Source organism: Culex pipiens, chromosome 1 (assembly GCF_016801865.2).
Source record: "Culex pipiens pallens isolate TS chromosome 1, TS_CPP_V2, whole genome shotgun sequence".
Classification (NCBI taxonomy): domain Eukaryota; kingdom Metazoa; phylum Arthropoda; class Insecta; order Diptera; family Culicidae; genus Culex; species Culex pipiens.
In genome coordinates this window covers 104,296,053-104,317,482 of record NC_068937.1, presented here as the reverse complement: position 1 = coordinate 104,317,482, position 21,430 = coordinate 104,296,053, and the positions used below count along the sequence as shown (strand labels likewise).

The 21,430-nt window shown below is 39.2% G+C and overlaps 2 protein-coding genes across 3 annotated transcripts in view; one reads left to right on the top strand and one right to left on the bottom strand.

Annotated features, from left to right (window-relative positions):
* LOC120431080 (uncharacterized) overlaps positions 1-2,856 on the top strand; it is a 19,539-nt gene extending 16,683 nt beyond the window's left edge. For both annotated transcript variants that reach the window (XM_052706151.1, XM_052706154.1), the window contains exon 8: positions 258-2,856. In XM_052706151.1, coding sequence (XP_052562111.1) covers positions 258-1,691 — 1,434 coding nt within the window. In that variant the 3' untranslated portion in view covers positions 1,692-2,856. The remainder of the gene's footprint in view (positions 1-257) is intronic.
* Positions 2,857-6,431: 3,575 nt separating this feature from the next.
* LOC120432022 (39S ribosomal protein L55, mitochondrial) lies at positions 6,432-7,024 on the bottom strand. The gene is made up of 2 exons (XM_039597157.2): positions 6,699-7,024; positions 6,432-6,638 (listed from the first exon to the last, which is right to left on the bottom strand). The coding sequence occupies exons 1-2, from the start codon at positions 6,894-6,896 to the stop codon at positions 6,492-6,494; spliced, it is 345 nt and encodes a 114-aa protein (XP_039453091.1). The 5' UTR covers positions 6,897-7,024; the 3' UTR covers positions 6,432-6,491.
* Between the last annotated feature and the right edge of the window lie 14,406 nt (positions 7,025-21,430).

The window sequence follows — 21,430 nt, the reverse complement described above, 5'->3', positions numbered from 1 at the left end:
AGGTCAAACTAAAAAGTTACTTTTCCAAGTGATTTTATTGCCTTTCCTCAGTGAGGAAGGCAAAAAACTTTAAATATTAAATAGTGTAAGGGAGCGTTCTTTTATTACGTAACGCAAAAATTTGAATTTTTAGACCCCCTCACCCTTTTTAAAAAATTGTGTGGAGCGTAACACAGCTACCGACCCCCCTCCCCCCCAACTGCGTTACGTAATAAAAGAACGCTCCCATTAATGACGTATGTGTTTCTCTCTTCCAGATCTCCAGCGGCCTGTACCACTTTGCGCTGGTCACGGCCAAGTCGCACGTGTACACCTGGGGCAAGAACATCGAGCGGCAGCTGGGTCGCGAAGGAGGTCGCAACGAGGTGCTCATCCCGACCCGGTTGGACCACGTGGCGGGCGTTGAATACGTCGAGTGCGGCGCCGATTTCACGCTGATCATGACCGAGGACGGGGTGGTCAAGTCTTGGGGTAACAATAATTTGGGCCAGTGTGCGAAGGAGATCAACCAGGAGCGGAGCGGAGTTCCGGGTAAGCTGGTGCGGTTGCCGATTTCGAACCGGTTGGTGCGCATTCCGGACAGTTCGCAGTTTATCGAGTTGCCGCACGAGATAAGGCTGCCTGCTAGCGATGGGAGTCACGAGCCGGGTGGTCAGGTGTTGCGGTTAATCAAGTCTATGCCAAAGTTTAGGCGGGGTTTCGTGCAGAAGAGCACGCTGGAGAAGGTGATTAATAATAACATTTCGACGATCAGTTCGAGCTTGAACGATGTTAGCAATACGACCGAGTTGGAGGACTTTGTTGGGGAGTTGCGGACGGAGTACGATTGTAGACTTCAGAACCAGAACGCTAGTACGATGTCTTCGCTGCAGTCGGTTTCGTACGCGACTTCGCCGATCGTGACGGATGACGACGAGGATGGGATGGAGGAGATGGACGAGCAGGAACAGGAGTCGGAACAGTCGTCAAGGTTGTTCAACGAGCGTCATCTGCTGAGCAACGACTTTATTCACTATTGTTTGTACATCTTCCACGGGCTGTACAGTCAGGACAACATTCTGGAGTTGACGAAGCGTTGCAACGAGTACCACATCCGGATGATGATGCTTAACTACGACTACGTTGAAGCGTTCCACTTGATCTTGGAGCAGCTATCCGGGTCGATGTCCTCATCGGCGTCCCCAGCGGCAATCGCCAAAACCACCATGAATCTGGTCAAGATCTTCGAGTACTTTACCAAAGACTCCTCCATCATCCCGATGGACACCGCCAACTTCAAGTACTTTATCTACGAGCTGTTCATGTTCTTTGTCAAGCACAACATCTCCCTCGACGTTCTGGAAGAGTACTTCCTGCGCAACCTCGACTACTACCTGCTCCAGCTGGCCTTCGTCCTGTACTTTAGCAACACAAACAACCTCTCCAGCGGCCTCCGCACCAACGTCGATCCCGCCACGCTGGAACTCGAGCGCAAACTCCTTGACAAGTTCAACAATAACGGCAACAACCTGCTCGCGACGGCGGAAACTTTCGGCGGCGGTTCCTCCAGTTCGTCTAGCCCCGGTTCCCAGTCGGCGGCCCGCGTCGTTCGCAAGCTGGAAAATACCGAAGCCATCGCGCGTGCCCTCTCGACTAAGTTCAGCGTGCTGCTCTGCCAGAAGCTGATCGAACACTTTGAACGCAACAAATGACTGGGGCTTGACGACGAGGAGAGGTCGCGTTAGACAGAAAAAAAGCAGCACGTACTTACGCAGAATTGCACACGATTGTGTTTGTAGCGAGAATAGCTGAATTTATATATTTATTTGTGAATACTTTCTTTGTATTTTTTAAGTGAACAGCGGCGATCAAACCGGACGATATTTATTTGCATCAAACACGATTATTTGTATACAATTTGATTATGAAAAGAGCTATTGTAATTGTACACACAGACAAACACTCAAACTTTAAACTGTTGCTAGTTTCAGTAAAGTTTCTTGGAAGAAATTGAAAGACTGAACATCTTAACAAAACAAAAAAGAACGGAAGCACACTAAGAACAAAACTACAAAACAACGCTACTCATCAACAACTACTTTACTTATAACTTATATTTATATTAACTAGTTTGTAGCAAAAACAGTCAGCATATTATTATCCTTCATCCTAGGCAAGCAATAGTAGAATCTACAAAACCTTTTTACGGAACTGAAAACGGGGCGGTGTGCGCGCGATGGCACACAACACTAGTCAAAGCCAAAATTGAGAGTAAGAATTGGCAAGGGAAGACGATTTGTGACTTTTTCGGTTGCATGATTGAAGTGCTTTTAAATAAATCAAATAAATATGATAATACAATTTTGTATTGTTAAAAAATTTCATCTTAAATAATGGTACTGAAAAAAAAACTTTCAAAAAATGAAGAAAGATATGGTAAATTTGAATCATGATATTTCAAGACCAGATTTTTTAATGAATTTTGATAATCATACAACACTTTCACCAAATATCAAAACTTAAATAAATTAATTGAATTTTGCAATGCCAGATTTTTTTTTTTTAAAGAAAATTGCATCCAAACCCATATGATATAATTTCAAATTAAAATATCTTAAACTGAAGTTAATCAACGACGAACAAAACTGGATGAAAAAGTGAATATACACATAAACAGATGGTCCCTTAAGCTGGCCTTTGATCACGAAATTTGACATTTTGTTGATTACTTTTTCAAAACAACCAATGCGCCATGGGTTTCCTATGTACATAGGACCTTTTGAAAAAGTAAGTGAGTTTTCCAAATTTATCTTACAAAGGTTATTTGATCTTTCGATAATGTTAGCCGATCTGGCAATCAAGCCATGAGTTATTGACTTGTTATTGACCAAGCAAAAAGACAATCAATTTAATCATTTTTGGGTTTTTTTTTTTGGCTCATCATAAATACGTTGATTCTTGCGTCTTTTTGAAATCTTATCCGTGATTTACTCGATTGTTTACAAAATAAGTTGAATTTTGAAGTCAAAAAGCGCGTTAAAACGTGTAAAGTTTGAACCCTTTGTAAGGTTGACATTTGTAAGAATGTTTTTTTTTTTCAAATAAAGTAAATTCCGTGATGTTTTTGGATGTGATTTAACGGTGCACATCAACCATAGCTTTTGCACCAAAATTTTGGTTACACACATTTTGGTATCTTCAAAACTAACAATATCCCCACATCAAGTACTGTCTACAAAGTATTTTACAACAAAGTCTGACTATTAAAAACCAGATTGTTTCTGGATTCGGTCCGTAAGTTTGACAATTTTGGAATAAGTAGACATCACGGTCGAACGGACATGACACCAGGAACAAATTTTCTTTAAATTTCTGAAGCAAACTAGGGGAAATATACCCATTTTAATCACACTAAGCCGTTTGACCAATTCTCATCACTTTTGCCGTTTTCCGCTATTAAATCAACATTTTCAGATGTATCAACAATGGAGAGTTGCTTACTCACTTTTATTTGAGCTATTTATTACTTTGGAACAGTCAAAAACACTTTATGAAAGCTGCAATTCGTGATCAAAGTGCTGATAGGCCGATAATAGAAATAGGCTGAAAAGGGTATAGTTCCCCTATCACTTGCGCCATCTACATTCAAGTTTTTTTTTTTTTTATTCTCAGCTTATTTTTATTAGGTCCGTTTAGGTGCTATGACCAGGTTAGGACCGAGGAACGGTTCAAAATAATTTAGAGTACATTACAAAAATATGTTCATTTTCCTCCATATTTGCCAAGCATGTAGCTAACAAGTCTTAATTGGTCTACGCGGGTCTTGCAGGTCTGGAACCTGGCGCTGTATTCGTTGAAAATGTGCCACAGCTCAGTTGAACTGTAGAGCACCTCCTCTCGTTCCGCCGTAGGGGTGGCACCGGCGCCGGCGCCGGTATTTTCTTGACTGCTTCCTGCGGGTCGAGGGCGATCCTTAGATTTTACGTCCGAAACTGCGCCCGGCAGCGGAGGGAACTCCGCCGGCGTGAACGCTGGAACTGCTGGACTCTGCTTCTCCGCCTTCCTTGCCGGCGGTTTTGGTTGCGACGCCTGCTGGCGCCTCCGGATGAAGTCCGCTCGCTTGGGGCAGCTGCGGTCCGTGGCTTCGTGGGCTCCAGAGCAGTTGGCACACCGCTTCGGCTCAGCTTCTTGGATTTTGCACTCGTCCGTCTTGTGGGGTCCCCCACAGCTGTTGCATCTGCCCTTGAGGTGACAGTTCTTGGTTCCGTGCCCCAGAAGCAGGCAATTCTTACACTGGGTCACTCTGGGTTGTTTGTTCCGGTAGGCCTCCCACCGGATGATCGTGCTTGCTATGATTTTCATTGGAGAAAGCTTCTTCAGCGTAGTGTATCCCTTGGGGAAGACGATGATGTACGGAATTTCGTCCGCGGTAGTTTGCTCCTTCCGCTTGATGGCATGCACCTCCAAAACGTCCAGTTTGAGATCCCTTTTCAGCAGCTTCTTTACTTGTTCCGGATCCACATCCGGGAGACCACGTAGAACGACCCGCTGCGATCGTTCGCTTCGTCGTTGGTAGGTGTAGAATTCCACTTTATGTTTCTTGAAGTGCACTTGCAACTTGTCGAAGTCTTCGACAGAGAAGCTTGTTACCTTGGTGCCAAACCGAGTAATCTTGAAAATTGGCTCGAAATCGTATAGACACAGCGACGTTATCTTCACAAGCCTGTAAAAGGCCGTGGAGTTCTTTACCACCAACGGTGGTTGCTTTTGTTTACCGGGCGGTGGAACCGCCGGGGCGTCGCCTCCTCCCGCTGGGCTGGCATTGTTGTTGTTTTCCGCTAACGGGCTGAACTTGTTGTTGTTGAGCACATTCTGCTCCACTTCTCCTTCTCCGACGACAGCTCCGGTGATCTCAGGGGACTTCTTCCGCTTCCGATTTCCGGGGATGAGTTGGAAATCATCCGTCTCGGAGGTCTCTTCCACCTCCATCCGTCAAACAACTCGAGGCACAACGATGCCTGTAGCGCGCACGTCACAAACGTCTACTCTCTCGAAGCTGTCGAAGCCAAGTGATCTACATTCAAGTTGTCGAAGTAGCATCGCGCGCTTAAGCATGATTTCTCAAAATGTCTTATGCAACAATTAATTAAAACATTTAGCATTAGTATGGGGATAGAAACGGTTTTTTGGAATTAAGTTTGTCTTTATGATTGTATGTTGCCGAGCTACCGTGGCCGTAAGGTTACGGGTTTCGCCTTGTAAGCGGAAGGTGATGGGTTCGATTCCTGTCTGGCTCGGCAAAGTCAGATCCCTTTAAAGAGTAAATCTGCTCACCGGGAATCCTGACCGGTAGGGGTAGTGGGTTTCGACTAGCGGCGTGCTGGATTCCCAATCCAGAGGTCGTGAGTTCGATTCTCGTACCGGGATGATGAAGTATTAAAAGTTAAATCTTCTGGTTGAAATGGAAATTTGGAAGTTTTTTCTGATCTTCCTAAAAAATTCCAGATTGTAACTGTGTTGGAATTCTAAAACTAGATAAGCGAGAACATCTTTATAAATGAAACTCGAAACACTTGTTTGTTTGTTTGTTCACAAAGATATTCAAAGATCAAAAATTTCAAGCTTGGCAAAAATGACTCGGAGTGATAAAATATACAAACATGCAATCTTTAGATCGAAAAAGTCACAAATTGTTGTTCCAAAAACACATTTAATCAATCTACCGTAACTGCCATCGGGCCAAAATTAATAAATTGAGACATTTTGTGAGAATGAGATATCAGATAGGTCAAACCACGAGTCACTATTGTTCTACACTACATATTTCATAAATATTTAATCGCTAGTTAGTGCATTCTATTTTGTATTTAACTTTAAGATATATTTTTTTTTGCGCGCAACTGTGAAATCGGAGAAGATATTCAACTAGACGTTAAGATTTGTTTGTGCTTTGTGGCAATAGCTTTTCCTAAATGTTGGCAAGTAGCACATAATAAACAAACAAACACACAACACGCCTTGAGGAGCAACATTAGCGGCAAATATTCAAATTCTTACTCAATATCACATGAAACTGTGAATTTGTTATCGAATAAGTGATAGGATATGGATCTTGCAGTTGTACCACTCTTACTAGTAGCGAATCAAGAACATTGTTAGAGGAGCAAATATTTTAATCGTCATAATGAAAGCATAAAAGTAATCATACAAAAAAACACACACTTGCGAGAACCAGGTTCGGAATAGAGGACACAAATTGTTGCGCGAAAGGAATTTGCTTGGCGAAAGAAGAATCTTGAGAAAAGGATCTTGTTAGAAAGTTGCGATCGGTTTTTTGCTAAACTATAAATCTTGCATTGAAAGAAATGTGAAAGAATAAAGGAATGTTTTTTTCATAAACTTAATTCCAGCTTGTGTTTTCTTCAAACCAGACCAAAATTACGAGATTTAAGTCTCATTTAAAGTGAAATTTATTTACATTACTAAGACATCAAATCGCTTACCAGCAACCCTCACTTCTGCTTGATATATTTGAGGTACTTCCGGGCGTTAAAGTTGTCCTCGACCTCGTCCTCGATGCGAATCTTCTGCTTGGGCTTTCGCTTGTCCAACCGGGCCTTTCGTTCCGCTTCAGACAGGAGACTCAAATCCAGGGGCAGCTAAAAAAGAACAATATTCTTCAGAAACATCAACTAAAATTGAATTTCTACTGCAGTTACCTTGATGATCCTCCGCGGCTCGTGGTAGTTGATGTTGATTGTGGCCCCGTTCGGCAGCACGACCATCGTCGGATAGCGCCGGGCGTAGATGCTCCGGTGAACCTTCACCACGGCGGCCGTGTTGGACGAGAGGAAGCGTTGGCCGGTTGAAACGATGCCGGGCCGTACCAGGCCGAGCAGCGGAAGCTTGGTGAGCATTTTTAGAACTTATTAAAGCGCGATCTGTTGAATTTTGATTAAATTTGTTATAAAAATTACGATAACCAACGAGACGAGATGTCTTGTGCAACAAAATCAAAACATGCAGCCGTGAGAAGTGAGCGCTTTTTGACAGAAGCAATTCTCTCGTGAGTGACCGGTGATTTGTTTTGACAGTTGAGCACGCTGATGTGAAATCAGCAAAATTTGGAATTGGATTCAACCAATAAACTGCTATTAAAAATAAAAACTAAGAATTTTATCAATATTTTAATTGAGTCCTGAAATCAAGTTTAATCTCTTAAAAAAATATTGAGAGGTCAAGAAACAACAGCACGAATGGCAGAACAAAAGGGTGCTTTTTCCCACTGAGAAATGTAACGACCAGCGCCGATTTATTTTGCATCGACCAATCTGTTTCCCTCGACAATCTGTAGGTTGAACAAATCAGGCTGACGAAGGCCGATTGGGGCGTTACATTTCTCCCCCTTTTATGCTTGCTTTCTGTACACTCAAAAGCAAAAGTATCCCTCAAAAGGATACTTTCTACAAGGGGGAGGAAACTTCAAAAATATTAAGAACATTTTGGTAGAATAACGAAGTTTTAATATACTTTTTAATATATTAACGAAATGTCAACCATAAGTTCTCACCAACACTTGAAGCACCTTGATTTTGACAATGCAAGCGGATTGTTGTTGTTTTCATTTATCAGCTGATTGAAATATTTATTTTTAAGCACAATTGAATAATAAAACAATTTTATATTCATAGACCGTTCGAGGGGCGGGTTGGGAGATGTTTCGTCTAGGCTAGATTTTCTGCCGCGATATTTGTGGACCTGATTTGGACCTCAACCTTGACCTCAACACATTATCGTGCTCGTTTGCCTTAGATGTCAGGGCACGTTGACTGGCTTCAACATCCGTCTCCAAATTGACCGTGTCTGGTGTAACATCTTCGGTAGGGACTCTTGACACATTAGCTGGCCACTTTTGTTTGGCTAGAGCTAGCCGCCGTGCCCGACCAGGCTCGATTGACGGAATTTCCACCGTCAGACAGGCACTTGCGTTGGCATGAAAACACTTCAGAAAATGTCACCCTCCTTCTCCTTCTACTACTGTTGCGCTCATGAGGCTGTTCCTTTGGCACTGACATTATAGCCGTTCGAGGTACGGTTGGCAGAAATTCCGTCATGCCGTTCTGGACAGAACCAGCTACAACGGAATCCATCTTCCGGCAATCGCATGTACTCCGGAGATGGCAAAGTTACAGCTTCCAGTTGGCGAGTTTGAACGATATGTGAGCAACGATGCCAGATTATTTTGAGGTAGATCTGTATTTTCTTAAAAATAAATCTGTATTTTATCTGTATCATGTCAAATTCGAAGCCATAGAAGATTTTTTAGACTTTTAACAATAGATTTAAGCTTTTTAATCATATTAACGCATAATTCAATTATTAAATTGTTGAATTTTTTAAATAAAATCATTTAATAAAAATCTGTTTATACAGATTCTGTGATTTTTGGGATCGAAAAATCTGTATAATACAGATTTATCTGTATATCTGGCATGGCTGTATGTGAGTATTTCCTGTTAGATACTTGGAACAGAGTTCAAAGTTGGCCACATCCCGTTCTCGACGTGAAGAGCCTGGGTGGAAATCGGATGGGAACCTGGCTTGTGAGACAAGCCGCTTGCAAGCGGCAACGGTCGACCGACGACGGTCAACGGTAAACAAAAACAACAAGAAAAATCTGACTTTTCTTTACGTCAGTTATGACATTTATATTAAAGGTGTATATATTCAGGGTGGGAAAGTATTAATATAATAACGAACGTTAGTATACTTATTAATATAATAAGTAAAGTTTAACGGAGTTTCCTGCCCCTTGACTTTCTATCCTTTTTTCAAGTTCACCCTGCGTCACCCTTTCAAAAGGGTATGTCAAAATCAGTACACTCAAAGTAAAAAGTCACTGAAAGAAAGTCACATTACAATATCACATGTTTTACACGTGAATCTGCCTCATACGACTTTACATGTTAATGTCATGTGCAAATCACTTCGAAAATATTCATCGTGGGACACGGTAAAGTCAAATGCAAAACACGTTAACTTCACGTGATGACGCACATGAATTTGTAATCTTTTTCACATGAATGTTAAATGATTTTGTAGTGTCAATCAAATGGTTTTCTATTGATATTCAGGTGGGTAAAAATGGAGGATTTCTTTTTCAATTTTAATTTATTAATTGCTCAGTTTCAGTTATAAAAATATCTTTATTTTTTCCTAACTTTTGCACTTAAGAAAAAAAATCACTTAAAAGCATAAATAATCTTGCAAATAATTCTTCTCTATCACAAAACAGTCAAAGAATAGGGACCAGATTCTGTGTCCGCGTTGAATCCACCGCAATTGATGTCCATGTTAATACTCCAAAAGCGCCGCTCGGCTAAAGTTTCGGTGATGAAGCCGCTCAACTGATGTTCCGATGCACATAGGATTGACGATTGAGGAGTTTTGCAAATTGTTGGCAACAAAACTCCGGATTTCGATCACGAACACTGGCCGGAATCTATTCTTCTGAAAAATCAATGAAAATTTCATACTGTATTAACTTTTAGAAGCAATACTTTTCTCTTGTTTTTACTTACCTAGAAATAACCCGTGCAATACAATAATTCTCAAAATATTTATACAAAACCCTCGTTAAAACAATGTTTTAACCCAAAGAGCAATTTTTGCTCCATCACCGTTCGTAGCCATCTTACTTATGAAGAAATTTTCACCAACCACATTCAAAAACCAAAACATTTCAATCTAACGTGTTTTTCACGTCAAAATCAAAGGAAATGTCGAATGGGGCAAATCTACGTGAAATTCATTTGAATCTAAAGTGAACATCATGCGAAAAAATGATGAAAGGTTTTGCGCTAACGATCAGCTGATTTCAAATGATTTTAACATCAAATTGGTATGAAAAATATGTGTCGGTCAAAGGAAAAGCATGTGAATTTATCGTGTCGATTTTTTGAGACACTCACGTGAAATAACACTTGAGATTACTATTGGTACGTTCGTTTGATGGCTAGTTCCACACGGAGTGCCGCACTCAATGCTGTCAAAGTGTTTCTTTGAAGAAACTCGCGCTAGTTCCGCACGAGTTTCGCTGCCATCTTGGAACTGAAACTCTAGTGCCGCACTCAAGGGGCAGGAAACTCCGTTAAACTTTACTTATTATATTAATAAGTATACTAACGTTCGTTATTATATTAATACTTTCCCACCCTGAATATATACACCTTTAATATAAATGTCATAACTGACGTAAAGAAAAGTCAGATTTTTCTTGTTGTTTTTGTTTACCGTTGACCGTCGTCGGTCGACCGTTGCCGCTTGCAAGCGGCTTGTCTCACAAGCCAGGTTCCCATCCGATTTCCACCCAGGCTCTTCACGTCGAGAACGGGATGTGGCCAACTTTGAACTCTGTTCCAAGTATCTAACAGGAAATACTCACATACAGCCATGCCAGATATACAGATAAATCTGTATTATACAGATTTTTCGATCCCAAAAATCACAGAATCTGTATAAACAGATTTTTATTAAATGATTTTATTTAAAAAATTCAACAATTTAATAATTGAATTATGCGTTAATATGATTAAAAAGCTTAAATCTATTGTTAAAAGTCTAAAAAATCTTCTATGGCTTCGAATTTGACATGATACAGATAAAATACAGATTTATTTTTAAGAAAATACAGATCTACCTCAAAATAATCTGGCATCGTTGCTCACATATCGTTCAAACTCGCCAACTGGAAGCTGTAACTTTGCCATCTCCGGAGTACATGCGATTGCCGGAAGATGGATTCCGTTGTAGCTGGTTCTGTCCAGAACGGCATGACGGAATTTCTGCCAACCGTACCTCGAACGGCTATAATGTCAGTGCCAAAGGAACAGCCTCATGAGCGCAACAGTAGTAGAAGGAGAAGGAGGGTGACATTTTCTGAAGTGTTTTCATGCCAACGCAAGTGCCTGTCTGACGGTGGAAATTCCGTCAATCGAGCCTGGTCGGGCACGGCGGCTAGCTCTAGCCAAACAAAAGTGGCCAGCTAATGTGTCAAGAGTCCCTACCGAAGATGTTACACCAGACACGGTCAATTTGGAGACGGATGTTGAAGCCAGTCAACGTGCCCTGACATCTAAGGCAAACGAGCACGATAATGTGTTGAGGTCAAGGTTGAGGTCCAAATCAGGTCCACAAATATCGCGGCAGAAAATCTAGCCTAGACGAAACATCTCCCAACCCGCCCCTCGAACGGTCTATGAATATAAAATTGTTTTATTATTCAATTGTGCTTAAAAATAAATATTTCAATCAGCTGATAAATGAAAACAACAACAATCCGCTTGCATTGTCAAAATCAAGGTGCTTCAAGTGTTGGTGAGAACTTATGGTTGACATTTCGTTAATATATTAAAAAGTATATTAAAACTTCGTTATTCTACCAAAATGTTCTTAATATTTTTGAAGTTTCCTCCCCCTTGGCCGCACTCGATATTTTTTCAGTTTCATGCGAGTTCCACGCGCACTGACAAATGAAGTTCGATTGAACCAAAACTGGCACCGACGAGTGCGGCACTCAGTGCCGCACAGGCTCTTCAAACGAACGTACCATATGTTGGATTCTTTCAGTGCTTTAAAAGGGTATCGAAAATGTACTGAATTTGACATACCCTTTTAAAAGGGTGACGCCGGGTGAACTTTAAAAAAGGATAGAAAGTATCCTTTTTGAGGATTGAAAGTACCCTTTTGAGGGATACTTCTGACTTTGAGTGTACATTTTCGATACCCTTTTAAAAGGGTGACGACGGGTGAACTTGAAAAAGGATACTTTTGATTTTGAGTGTAGTGCTGCTGCCAATAAGGCTATCTAGGCCCAGTGAAAAAAAATAATAATTATAAATTTAACTTAAGAAATTACGAATTCCTCGTCACAGTGTCCTGATGCAAACAAAAATCGAGCTTGAGTTCAGGCATGCCAGATTTTGAAGATTTTCGGGCACATCACAAAAACGCAAATGAGTTTAACTTGATGGCAAAATAATATTTTACAAATCTGTTTTTGGCAAAAGAAGCAAAACATTGTTATCTTTTTCGTGAGTAATTCATTTAATTAAAAATCATCGAATAACATGGCAAAACAATACGTTTGAGCATTGAGCCTGTGCTCGAAAATCTTCAAATGTGGCATCCCTGCTTGAGTTGTCACTGTTCCTGTGCACGGGCAAGAGGGTTGACACTCGATCATTCTGGAATAATTCCTGGTTCATTCCGGAATAATTGGAATGATGAGGATGATTGTTTTTTTTCGTAACAGGAGCTGGCGCTTTGCATTTGAATTTTAAATGGGATTTAACCCGTAAAAAAGATTTTTTTTTCTCAAAAATGCGACTTTGCCAGTGGAAGAGGACGTTTTAAACAACAAGCCTGTAACGAGCTGGGTGGAGGAGGTATAACCAGCACCTATCGCAGTGTAAACCAATCCGTCGAGGACCACCTTCGACACGTGGTGGCTGTTCTCCGCGACCTCGAAACGATGATCGCGAAGATGCGCCCTGGCTCCGGTGGGGAAGCCGGCAAGGATTTGATCGCGTTCACTGTTGTACTGATGATGATTCCAACTGAGCTGGTCAAGTGTTTCTAAATTTAATTTAGTGCACCGATCGCGTCGAAGGCGGTTTCGATCCGGGAGGTACACAGTTCAGTTCACTTTTACACACTTGTGTGGAATTTTTCATTTCAAGTAGGATTACACACTTTCGTGTAACGTTTATTTTCACATCGCAATTTTTCGACGCCCCCTTTCTCTCTGCTTTATTGAAGAGAGCTGAGCGCCGTGAGTGACTCATGAGAGCGAGAGTGCTCCCACAGCTGATAACGATTCTCGTCGATACATTAGAAAAAAAAGCAGAAAAGTCATCAAGGAAAAACAAAACAAAGGCCCCAATTTCGCGTTCGCGACAATCGCCGCCCAATATCAACTCAAAATTACGCCTTTCTTTGGGGGCGTCGCGTCGCGGTTCGTGTTCGTCGGTTCTCAAACGGGGTGTGAAAAGTGTGTTTTTCGTAGTTTTTACGTTTTCGTTGAAATTAGGTGCAAAAATCATTACTTGTGTGGCTTCCTGGTTCTGGTTGTTGTGCTTTGGTTGTGCTAATTTGAGTGGCCCACTTGGAAGATAAGAAGCCAAAACAGTTGCGTAGAAATTGTTAGTGCAAAAAGTGTATACCAATCAATCGGAGGATTTTTTCGCCGAACAACGCAGTTTCTGTAAAGTGAGTTTTGTGTGTCTGTTTTGACAAGGAGGAAGATCTGCTAAATTGATTACGGTATGTTTTTGTCAGCAATTCAATGGTTACAATGGAATCTTGTCATACTTCCATCAAGGCAGTGTTCAGGGTGGCGGCGGGGGTGACTAATAGTACAATAATTATTGCTGTAAAAATCGATTTTCCAATTCTAGAATAATATTTATTACATACCAAGCTATCTTCATACCAGATCGCAGACATTACTACATAGCGCAGAGTGTCCATCGTGGTCTACTGAAGCTACCTGATGGTGATTAAAAGTGTTAATAGTTAATCCAGATGATGATTGATTGAATTTCATTCTACCGATCTTTCCTGCGCGAGAGAGGAGAGCCTTGTTCTCTTTCGATTTTTTTTTTCTCTTGATGAGCGTCAAAAGATTTTCTTTTGGTGAAGATTCTTCCATCGTTGGTTCTTAGCTTTACTCTTCAATTCTTTGAACTTCATTTATCGCATTTTCCTTTTTATTTTCAAGTAAAGCTTGGAACTCGGAACATAGTTTTTATAGACATAATTTCAAAAAATGCAAAAATTGAAACAATTACGAACTCAACTTCAACGATGACATTGCATCACTCTCAGTGTCGCTTTGCTGAGCAAAGTTCGACCGGGAAGCCCATCATCATCTTCGTCAAGCTCGTATATAAATGCAATTTTCGTGTCGTCTACAACGTGCCTAGGGTGTTTTCGCGAGATGAAAAGCCGGCATGCCGCCGTGCATTTTTCGGTATGTTTGGCAACGCTTTCTTCTTCACTTTTCGCGCGACAAAACTTTTGAGGGTCGCCGTGCGAAAGTCTGACGCAATGGTACAACTCTCTGCGATCAGATCTTCTGCTGAAATTGAACAGTTTAGGGAGGCACTTGGCTGTTTGGATTAATTTTAGTCTATTTGGTATTGCATCATACCAGGAAGACGAATTTAGTCTCCTTTCTTAATTAAGAATTTTGGAAGTTGTATTAAATTGGCGCCACGTGAATCTTCCGTTGATTTAAACTGCCTTCAATCACCGCCCAACCACTTGACCCCGATGATTGATGGGTGCGCGACTTGACTGTACAGCTAAGAACACTTTCGCTTTCGTTCGATTGAGCTGGTGACAACTTGCCAGTACTATTTTTATCATCTTTCAACGCAATGACCTTACAGCATAGTTGTCTCAAAAGCCCCGCCCACCCCCTCGACATCAAAGTCACATGTGAGCAGCACTAAATGCAGTTCTCAAACTAATCAACGAGTTAAACGAACTGCGGATGCCCGGCAATTAATTTAAATCGAGAGAGTCGCGACGAAGTTTATTCCTGGTTTATGCTGTTTATGCTCGTGCTCGGGCTGCAGAATTAAGTTGGTGAATGAAACTTGTGTTTCAGCCGCAGTGATCTGGAGGAGATTTTGGTGATTTGCAGAGTTTAAAGTATCGTGCCGACGACGGCGGCAACGGCGACAGTGGCGGTTCACCATCATTAGTGACGAGTGCAACAAAGTTGAGCTGGTAAGTACTTTAGAAATCAAATAATTGTTTTATTATATTTATAATATATTGACCGTAAAACTATAGAGTAAGCGTTTTCCTTATTCTCATTAAAGTTTTTAACAATTTTAATGTATGCTCATTTAAAACATATACCATCTCAATGAAACTTCTAACATTTCAAAAGGAATATTTGACCTTTTTGAAATGTTAGCCTCTAATATTTTAACATTGAAAACTGAACTACTTTTCTATGTCTCACATAAAAAAAAATAAAAAAAAAATTATGAAAAAAACATTAATTTTAAAATATTTTTACACTTTGCCGAAGACACCAAACCGATCAGAAAATTCCTTCAAAAGGATACAGATTTTTGTATGGACAGCTGCCAAAATTGTATAGGGGCTAGTATGGATGAACCATGACGCAAAATTGTTTCTTTATTCATAGAAAAGGCCTCAAAAAAGTTTGAGCCAAATAAAAAAATACAAAAAATAAAAATGCATGAAATCGGTAGATTTTGTAGAAAATTCTCAAAAAATACAAAAATACAAAAATTCTAAAATACAAAAATACAAAAATACAAAAATACAAAAATACAAAAATACAAAAATACAAAAATACAAAAATACAAAAATACAAAAATACAAAAATACAAAAATACAAAAATACAAAAATACAAAAATACAAAAATACAAAAATACAAAAATACAAAAATACAAAAATACAAAAATACAAAAATACAAAAATACAAAAATACAAAAATACAAAAATACAAAAATACAAAAATACAAAAATACAAAAATACAAAAATACAAAAATACAAAAATACAAAAATACAAAAATAAAATTATGTTCATTGATCAATATCAATATCAATCGAATTCCAGCTGCAACTGGTTCCATTTCCTGGCAACTATTGACTTGACATAATAATTTAAACTGACGTCACACGGTGATTGCTCCATGCCTCAGCACTTTAGTGCACTGCTTTCCATGATTCACTGCGTGAGAACTTAACGTGTTCACAATTACTCGCAAAAGTTGTCAACTCATCACCGAGTGGGCACTTTCCTGGACGGTGGTGACGTTTCACGTACGCTACTCTAATCTAGTCTAATTTCAATTGCAAAATACCGATGCAATTGCACAACTGCAGAAGCTTCTAATCAGTGACGTGCTCAACTCGTCAGCCGGGCTGCCCTCCGTGACATCATGGCCGAGCAGTCAATGTCACTCCGGGCGCTAGGATTAGTTATCAACTGTGTGGTGTGCACCGTGGTTGGTCCCGTGAACGGATGATCTGATATAAGGTGCAGATAAGAACTTACCAATTTTATCGAATTCAATGGGTAGATTTGAAACCGAGAGTTATGAAACTTTCCATTTCAGTTTCAAGTTTGAAGATAGCAGGTTGTGTGATTTTTTTTTTCGGTGTGTCAGTTTTGCAGAAAGGGGGTTTTTGAGTTTCCTTTGGGAAACCGAGGCGGGTTTTTTTTCTGGAATCTGCATCTTCCCAAGAGTGATCTGGAAAAGACTGATAAGAAGTACTGGCGCAATTCTAAGAACTTGGTGCTGCCTCTGTTTGGTGAGTTTTGCTGTGCACGACCAGTGTTGAGCACGTGATGCACTTGGTACCTGTTGAAGTAATTATAACGTGTTTATTCGACTAATGAACTAAACAATGCCTTTACAACTTGTTAGATGTACGTTATGTTGAACAATTTGTCCATTTAAAGTTTGCAAACAGCCACCAACCAGCTTATTGCTAGATATTGGATTCAATGAGCTCACTTATATCTTGAATTGGCGAGCTTTACTTAATCTGACTTTACTTTTTGCTGGTTTTTATCAAGTTATGATGAACTTACCGTCACAATAACGACCATGACACTTTTTGGCAGATACTCGGCGATGCCTTTTACTTTTTTGATTCTTTATTTCTTGGTTTCTCTCACTGACCTAGAAAAAATATTTCACAAATCAGTCAATAAGAACCGGTTCCCAGAACAGTTGATTATAGTGATTTTGATTGTTTAAGAGTTGATCAAAAACTAAAACGACACCGTCAACTGGGGCGATTTGGACAGCAGTTTTAACCATGTTAGAGCACAATATTTTGATTTTTCTGGTAGGTTTCAGAAAGAACAGACTTAGACCAACAAAATGTGTACATCTATTTCCAAATTTAAAACCTTTAAGTGCTCTAAACACTTCTGTCCCTATTCAGACTGTAGTCCCGATTCGCCCCAGATGACGATACTATCTAATAAAGCTTTCATTACCCGCCTTCGCAAATACAGGGATGGGATTGATGACTTGATGACTTAAAAATCTGTTTCAGAATTTTTTTTTTAATGGCCGTTGCAAATATTTTTCGAAGTTTATATCACCCCCCCAGCTGTCCATACAAAAATGATATATGAAAATTCAAAAATCTGTATCTTTTGTAGGAATTTTTTGATCGATTTGGTGTCTTCGGGAAAGTTGTAGTAATGGTTAAGGAAAAAACGGAATCGACGTAACACCTTATAATGTGGCCCTCTTAAACCTTGCGGTTTCGTCAACGGATCCACAGGCGTGTATCGTTCTTTTTGCGACAAGACTCCGCCTCCCGGGTCTCCTAAGTGTGAAAAAAATTAAATCAAGACTAGCATTTTAAATGGGCGTAAAATTCAATGTTTGGCCCTTTTAAAATGTTAGTCTTGATTTAAAAAAACTCAAAATATTTTTTTCGAAAAGATCTGAAAATTTCACGAACGTTTCATGTTTTAAAATTGAAAATCGGACCATTAGTTGCTGAGATATCGAAATTAGAAAATGGTGGGTTGTTTTGGTGAGATTTAGAAAACTTCAATTTTTGTGTTTCTTTTTCTTAAAGCGGTTCTATCTCAGCAACCCGAGGTCCAATCTTCAATGTCTCTTAGACAATTTTATAGCAAATTTTCTGAACTTTTCAAAAAAAAAAAAATACTTTTAGAAGTGGTCGCTCATGGTCACTATTTTTAAAAATCGAAAAACTGCAAATATTTTGCTAAAATCAAACTTTCGGTGGATATATCTTGAAAACGGAGCCCTTTATCAAAAAATTTGTTTCGTAGTTTTCGATTGCAAATTCAATTTTGCATTAAAAAATAACTTCAGATTTGTTTTAGCATGAAATTTCGATTTTTTTCCAAAAATCACTATTTTTTCAAAAAATCATAACTTGGCGGCAGATTTTTTGACCATGTTTCTCTATGAGCATGAGCATGAGCATGAGCATGAGCATGGTTGACTGCCAATGAGCTGCTACTCCGTTATTGACAGATCAGCTGAAGTTACACAATGAACCAACAGATGAGTAGTGGGAGCTAATCATCCTCACTGTATAACCCCTGAAGATCTCTGCTTTAAGTCAATACCGGCGCCCCCCCAAGGAGATGCAGTTCAACAAAGGTAGGAATGTTAGTCCGATAGTTGAAGTTGCAGACTCATCAGACACAGAGTTTGTCGCTCTATACCTGTTGACACCGCATGAGACCGTTGAATCCACAGCATCTCCTTCAAGCATCACGGGAAGTGGGGGAATTGTGTTAGTAGGGGAAGGAAAGGGAAGGTCAGGATTCATCTTGGTAGATGATATGACCAGAATGTGAACCATAATCGTTGCCTTCTGAGCTACGACGCTATGAGAAGGACCTATCATTCGCGTATTTTTTTTACTTCTTACCGTCGGCGTGCCATCCGAGCAACGATGCTTTGGGATGGGCTTTCAAAACGAAATTGAATTTGAATTAACGCATTATTCGGTGACGTACAATTTAAAATAGATCTGGATTCATTATTGGTAGATGATATGACCAGAAAGTGAAACATAATAGTCGCCTTCCGAGCTTCGACGCTATGAGAAGGACTTTCAAAACAAAATGAAATTTTTAGCAACGTATTATTCGTTATCATGTAAACCTCAAATAGTGCTGATACACCGAACTGTTTTAACCGATTTAATGAAATTCTTCGCGCATGACTTCTTTGCAACAAACTTCACCACGAATTCTTGATCGGACTGCGAACAACCGGCTCAACAACAGAAAGTCAATATAAACACGACGACGCGACGCCTTCTATCAATAGATTCCAGAATCTTCTAGCACTTTCTCGCGGATTCTCGCGCGTCGACTCTCCGACCGATCTCCCCCACGAACACCACACGACTGAGGGCCAAACTCCCAAGGCCACGACGCGACACAATTTTCAATGAATTCCAGAAACTTCTTCTAGCACTTTCTCGCGGATTCTCGCGCGTCGACTCTCCGGCCGATCTCCCCCGCGAACACCACACGACTGAGGGCCAAACACCCAAGGCCACGACGCGACACAATGGAGCACCCGCAGTCGAGCAGTTTTTGACAGTTCGCTCCATAAGAAATACATTGTAGAAAAAAGCAAAAACTGCTCGAATGGAAATGCTCCATTTTTCAATGAATTCCAGAAACTTCTTCTAGCACTCTCTCGCGGATTCTCACGCGTCGACTCTCCGGCCGATCTCCCCCGCGAACACCACACGACTGAGGGCCAAACACCCAAGGCCACGACGCGACACAATTTTCAATGAATTCCAGAAACTTCTTCTAGCACTATTTTTTGACCATGTTTCTCTATAGCTCAAAAGTTGCGGATTTTTGTCCCCTAAAACATATCAAAAAATCTCGAAAATCAAAAAATACGTATTTTGGGAAATTGAGTTTTAGTAAAAAAAAAGTTGATTAAAAAATCTGCAAATTTTTTTTCCGTGTACCTATTTTTTTCTCAAATGTCCTCAACAATACCTACAACTTTGCCCAAGACACCAAATTGATCAGAAAATTCACTCAAAAGTTACAGCTGTTTGAATATTTACATACCATTTTTGTATGGACAGCAGACAAAATTGTATGGAGACTTGTATGGGTGAACCAATGACACAAAATAGCTTATTTGGTCATAGGGAAGGCCCCCACAAAGTTTGAGCCAAATCAAAAAATACAAAAAATAAAAATGGTCGAAATCGGCCGATTTCGTAGAGAGTTGCTCATTTGCAAAAAAACACTACTTTTATTTATTTATTTTTTTATATGTTTCAGGGGACATAAAATGCCAACTTTTCAGAAATTTACAGGTTGTGCAAAAAATCTTTGACCGAGTTATGAATTTTCGAATCAACACTAATATTTTCAAAAAATCGAAATATTGGTCGCAAAAAATTTTCAACTTCATTTTTCGATGTAAAATCAAATTTGCAATTGAAAAGTACTTTAGTGAAATTTTGATAAAGTGCACCGTTTCAAGTTAAATCCATTTTTAGGTAATTTTTTTGAAAATAGTCGCAGTTTTTCATTTTTTTAAATTAGTGCACATGTTTGCCCACTTTTGAAAAAAACATTTTTGAAAAGCTGAGAAAATTCTCTATATTTTGCTTTTTAGAACTTTGTTGATACGACCCTTAGTTGCTGAGATATTGCCATGCAAGTGTTTAAAAACAGGAAAATTGATGTTTTCTAAGTCTCACCCAAACAACCCACCATTTTCTAATGTCGATATCTCAACTACTAATGGTCCGATTTACAATGTTAAAATATGAAACTTTCGTGAAATTTTCCGATTTTGTCGAAAACAATATTTTCAAAATTTTAAATCAAGACTAACATTTCATAAGGGCCAAACATTCAATATAACGCCCTTTTGAAATGTTTGTCATGGTTTAAAAAAATTGAATATATTTTTCGAAAACTTAATTTAACTTAATTTTTTTTGGACTAATTTAAAAAAATGAAAAACTGCGACTATTTTCAAAAAAGTTACCTGAAATTGGATTTAACTTGAAAACGGTGCACTTTATCAAAATTTCACTAAATTACTTTTTGATTGCAAATTTGATTTTAACATCGAAAAATGAAGCTGACAAATTTTTGCGATCAATATTTCGATTTTTTGAAAAAATCAGTATTGATTAAAAAATTCATAACTCGGTCAAAGAGTTTTTGCACAACCAGGAAATTTCTGAAAAGTTGGCATTTGATGTCCTCTAAAACATATAAAAAAAAAAGTGTTTTTTTGCAAATCAAGTTTTAGTGACAAAAAGTTAAATAAAAAATCACCAAAATTTTTTTTACCGTGTATCATTTTTTTTCAGTGTAGTCCATATCCATACCTACAACTTTGCCGAAGACACCAATTCGATCAAAAAATTTCTTCAAAAGATACAGATTTTTGAATTTTTATACATCACTTTTGTATTGACAGCTGCCAAATTTGTATGGAAAATTATATGGACAAACAAATGATGCAAAATGGCTTCTTTGGGCATACCAAAGGCACCAAAAAAGTTTCAGTCGGATTAAAAAATACAAAAAAAAAATCGATTGACCGAAATCTGAGAGAACTGCTTAGGTGTGAAAATTGGTCAAAATCGATTATATGTGATTAAAACAGTATTTAAAAGATGGGTAATTTTATACAGAGGGTAACTATATTTTTTCTGAATAATCCTAATGATAACCTACAACTTTGCCAAAAACACCAAACCGATCAGAAAATCCCTTCTCGAGATACATATTTACGAAAGTTTTCATAGCACTTTTCTATGGTCAGACCCCAATGCGTAAAAATAATTAAATTTATTCCTGAAATATTTCAGACAAAACTTGTTTCTTC

Bases quoted from the DNA above. Each gene is read 5' to 3' on its own strand.
- LOC120432022 (XM_039597157.2), bottom strand. From the start codon at position 6,896: ATGCTCACCAAGCTTCCGCTGCTCGGCCTGGTACGGCCCGGCATCGTT. The intron at 6,639-6,698 runs GTAACTGCAGTA...GTTCTTTTTTAG, and splicing joins AGCCGCGGAGGATCATCAAG to CTGCCCCTGGATTTGAGTCT.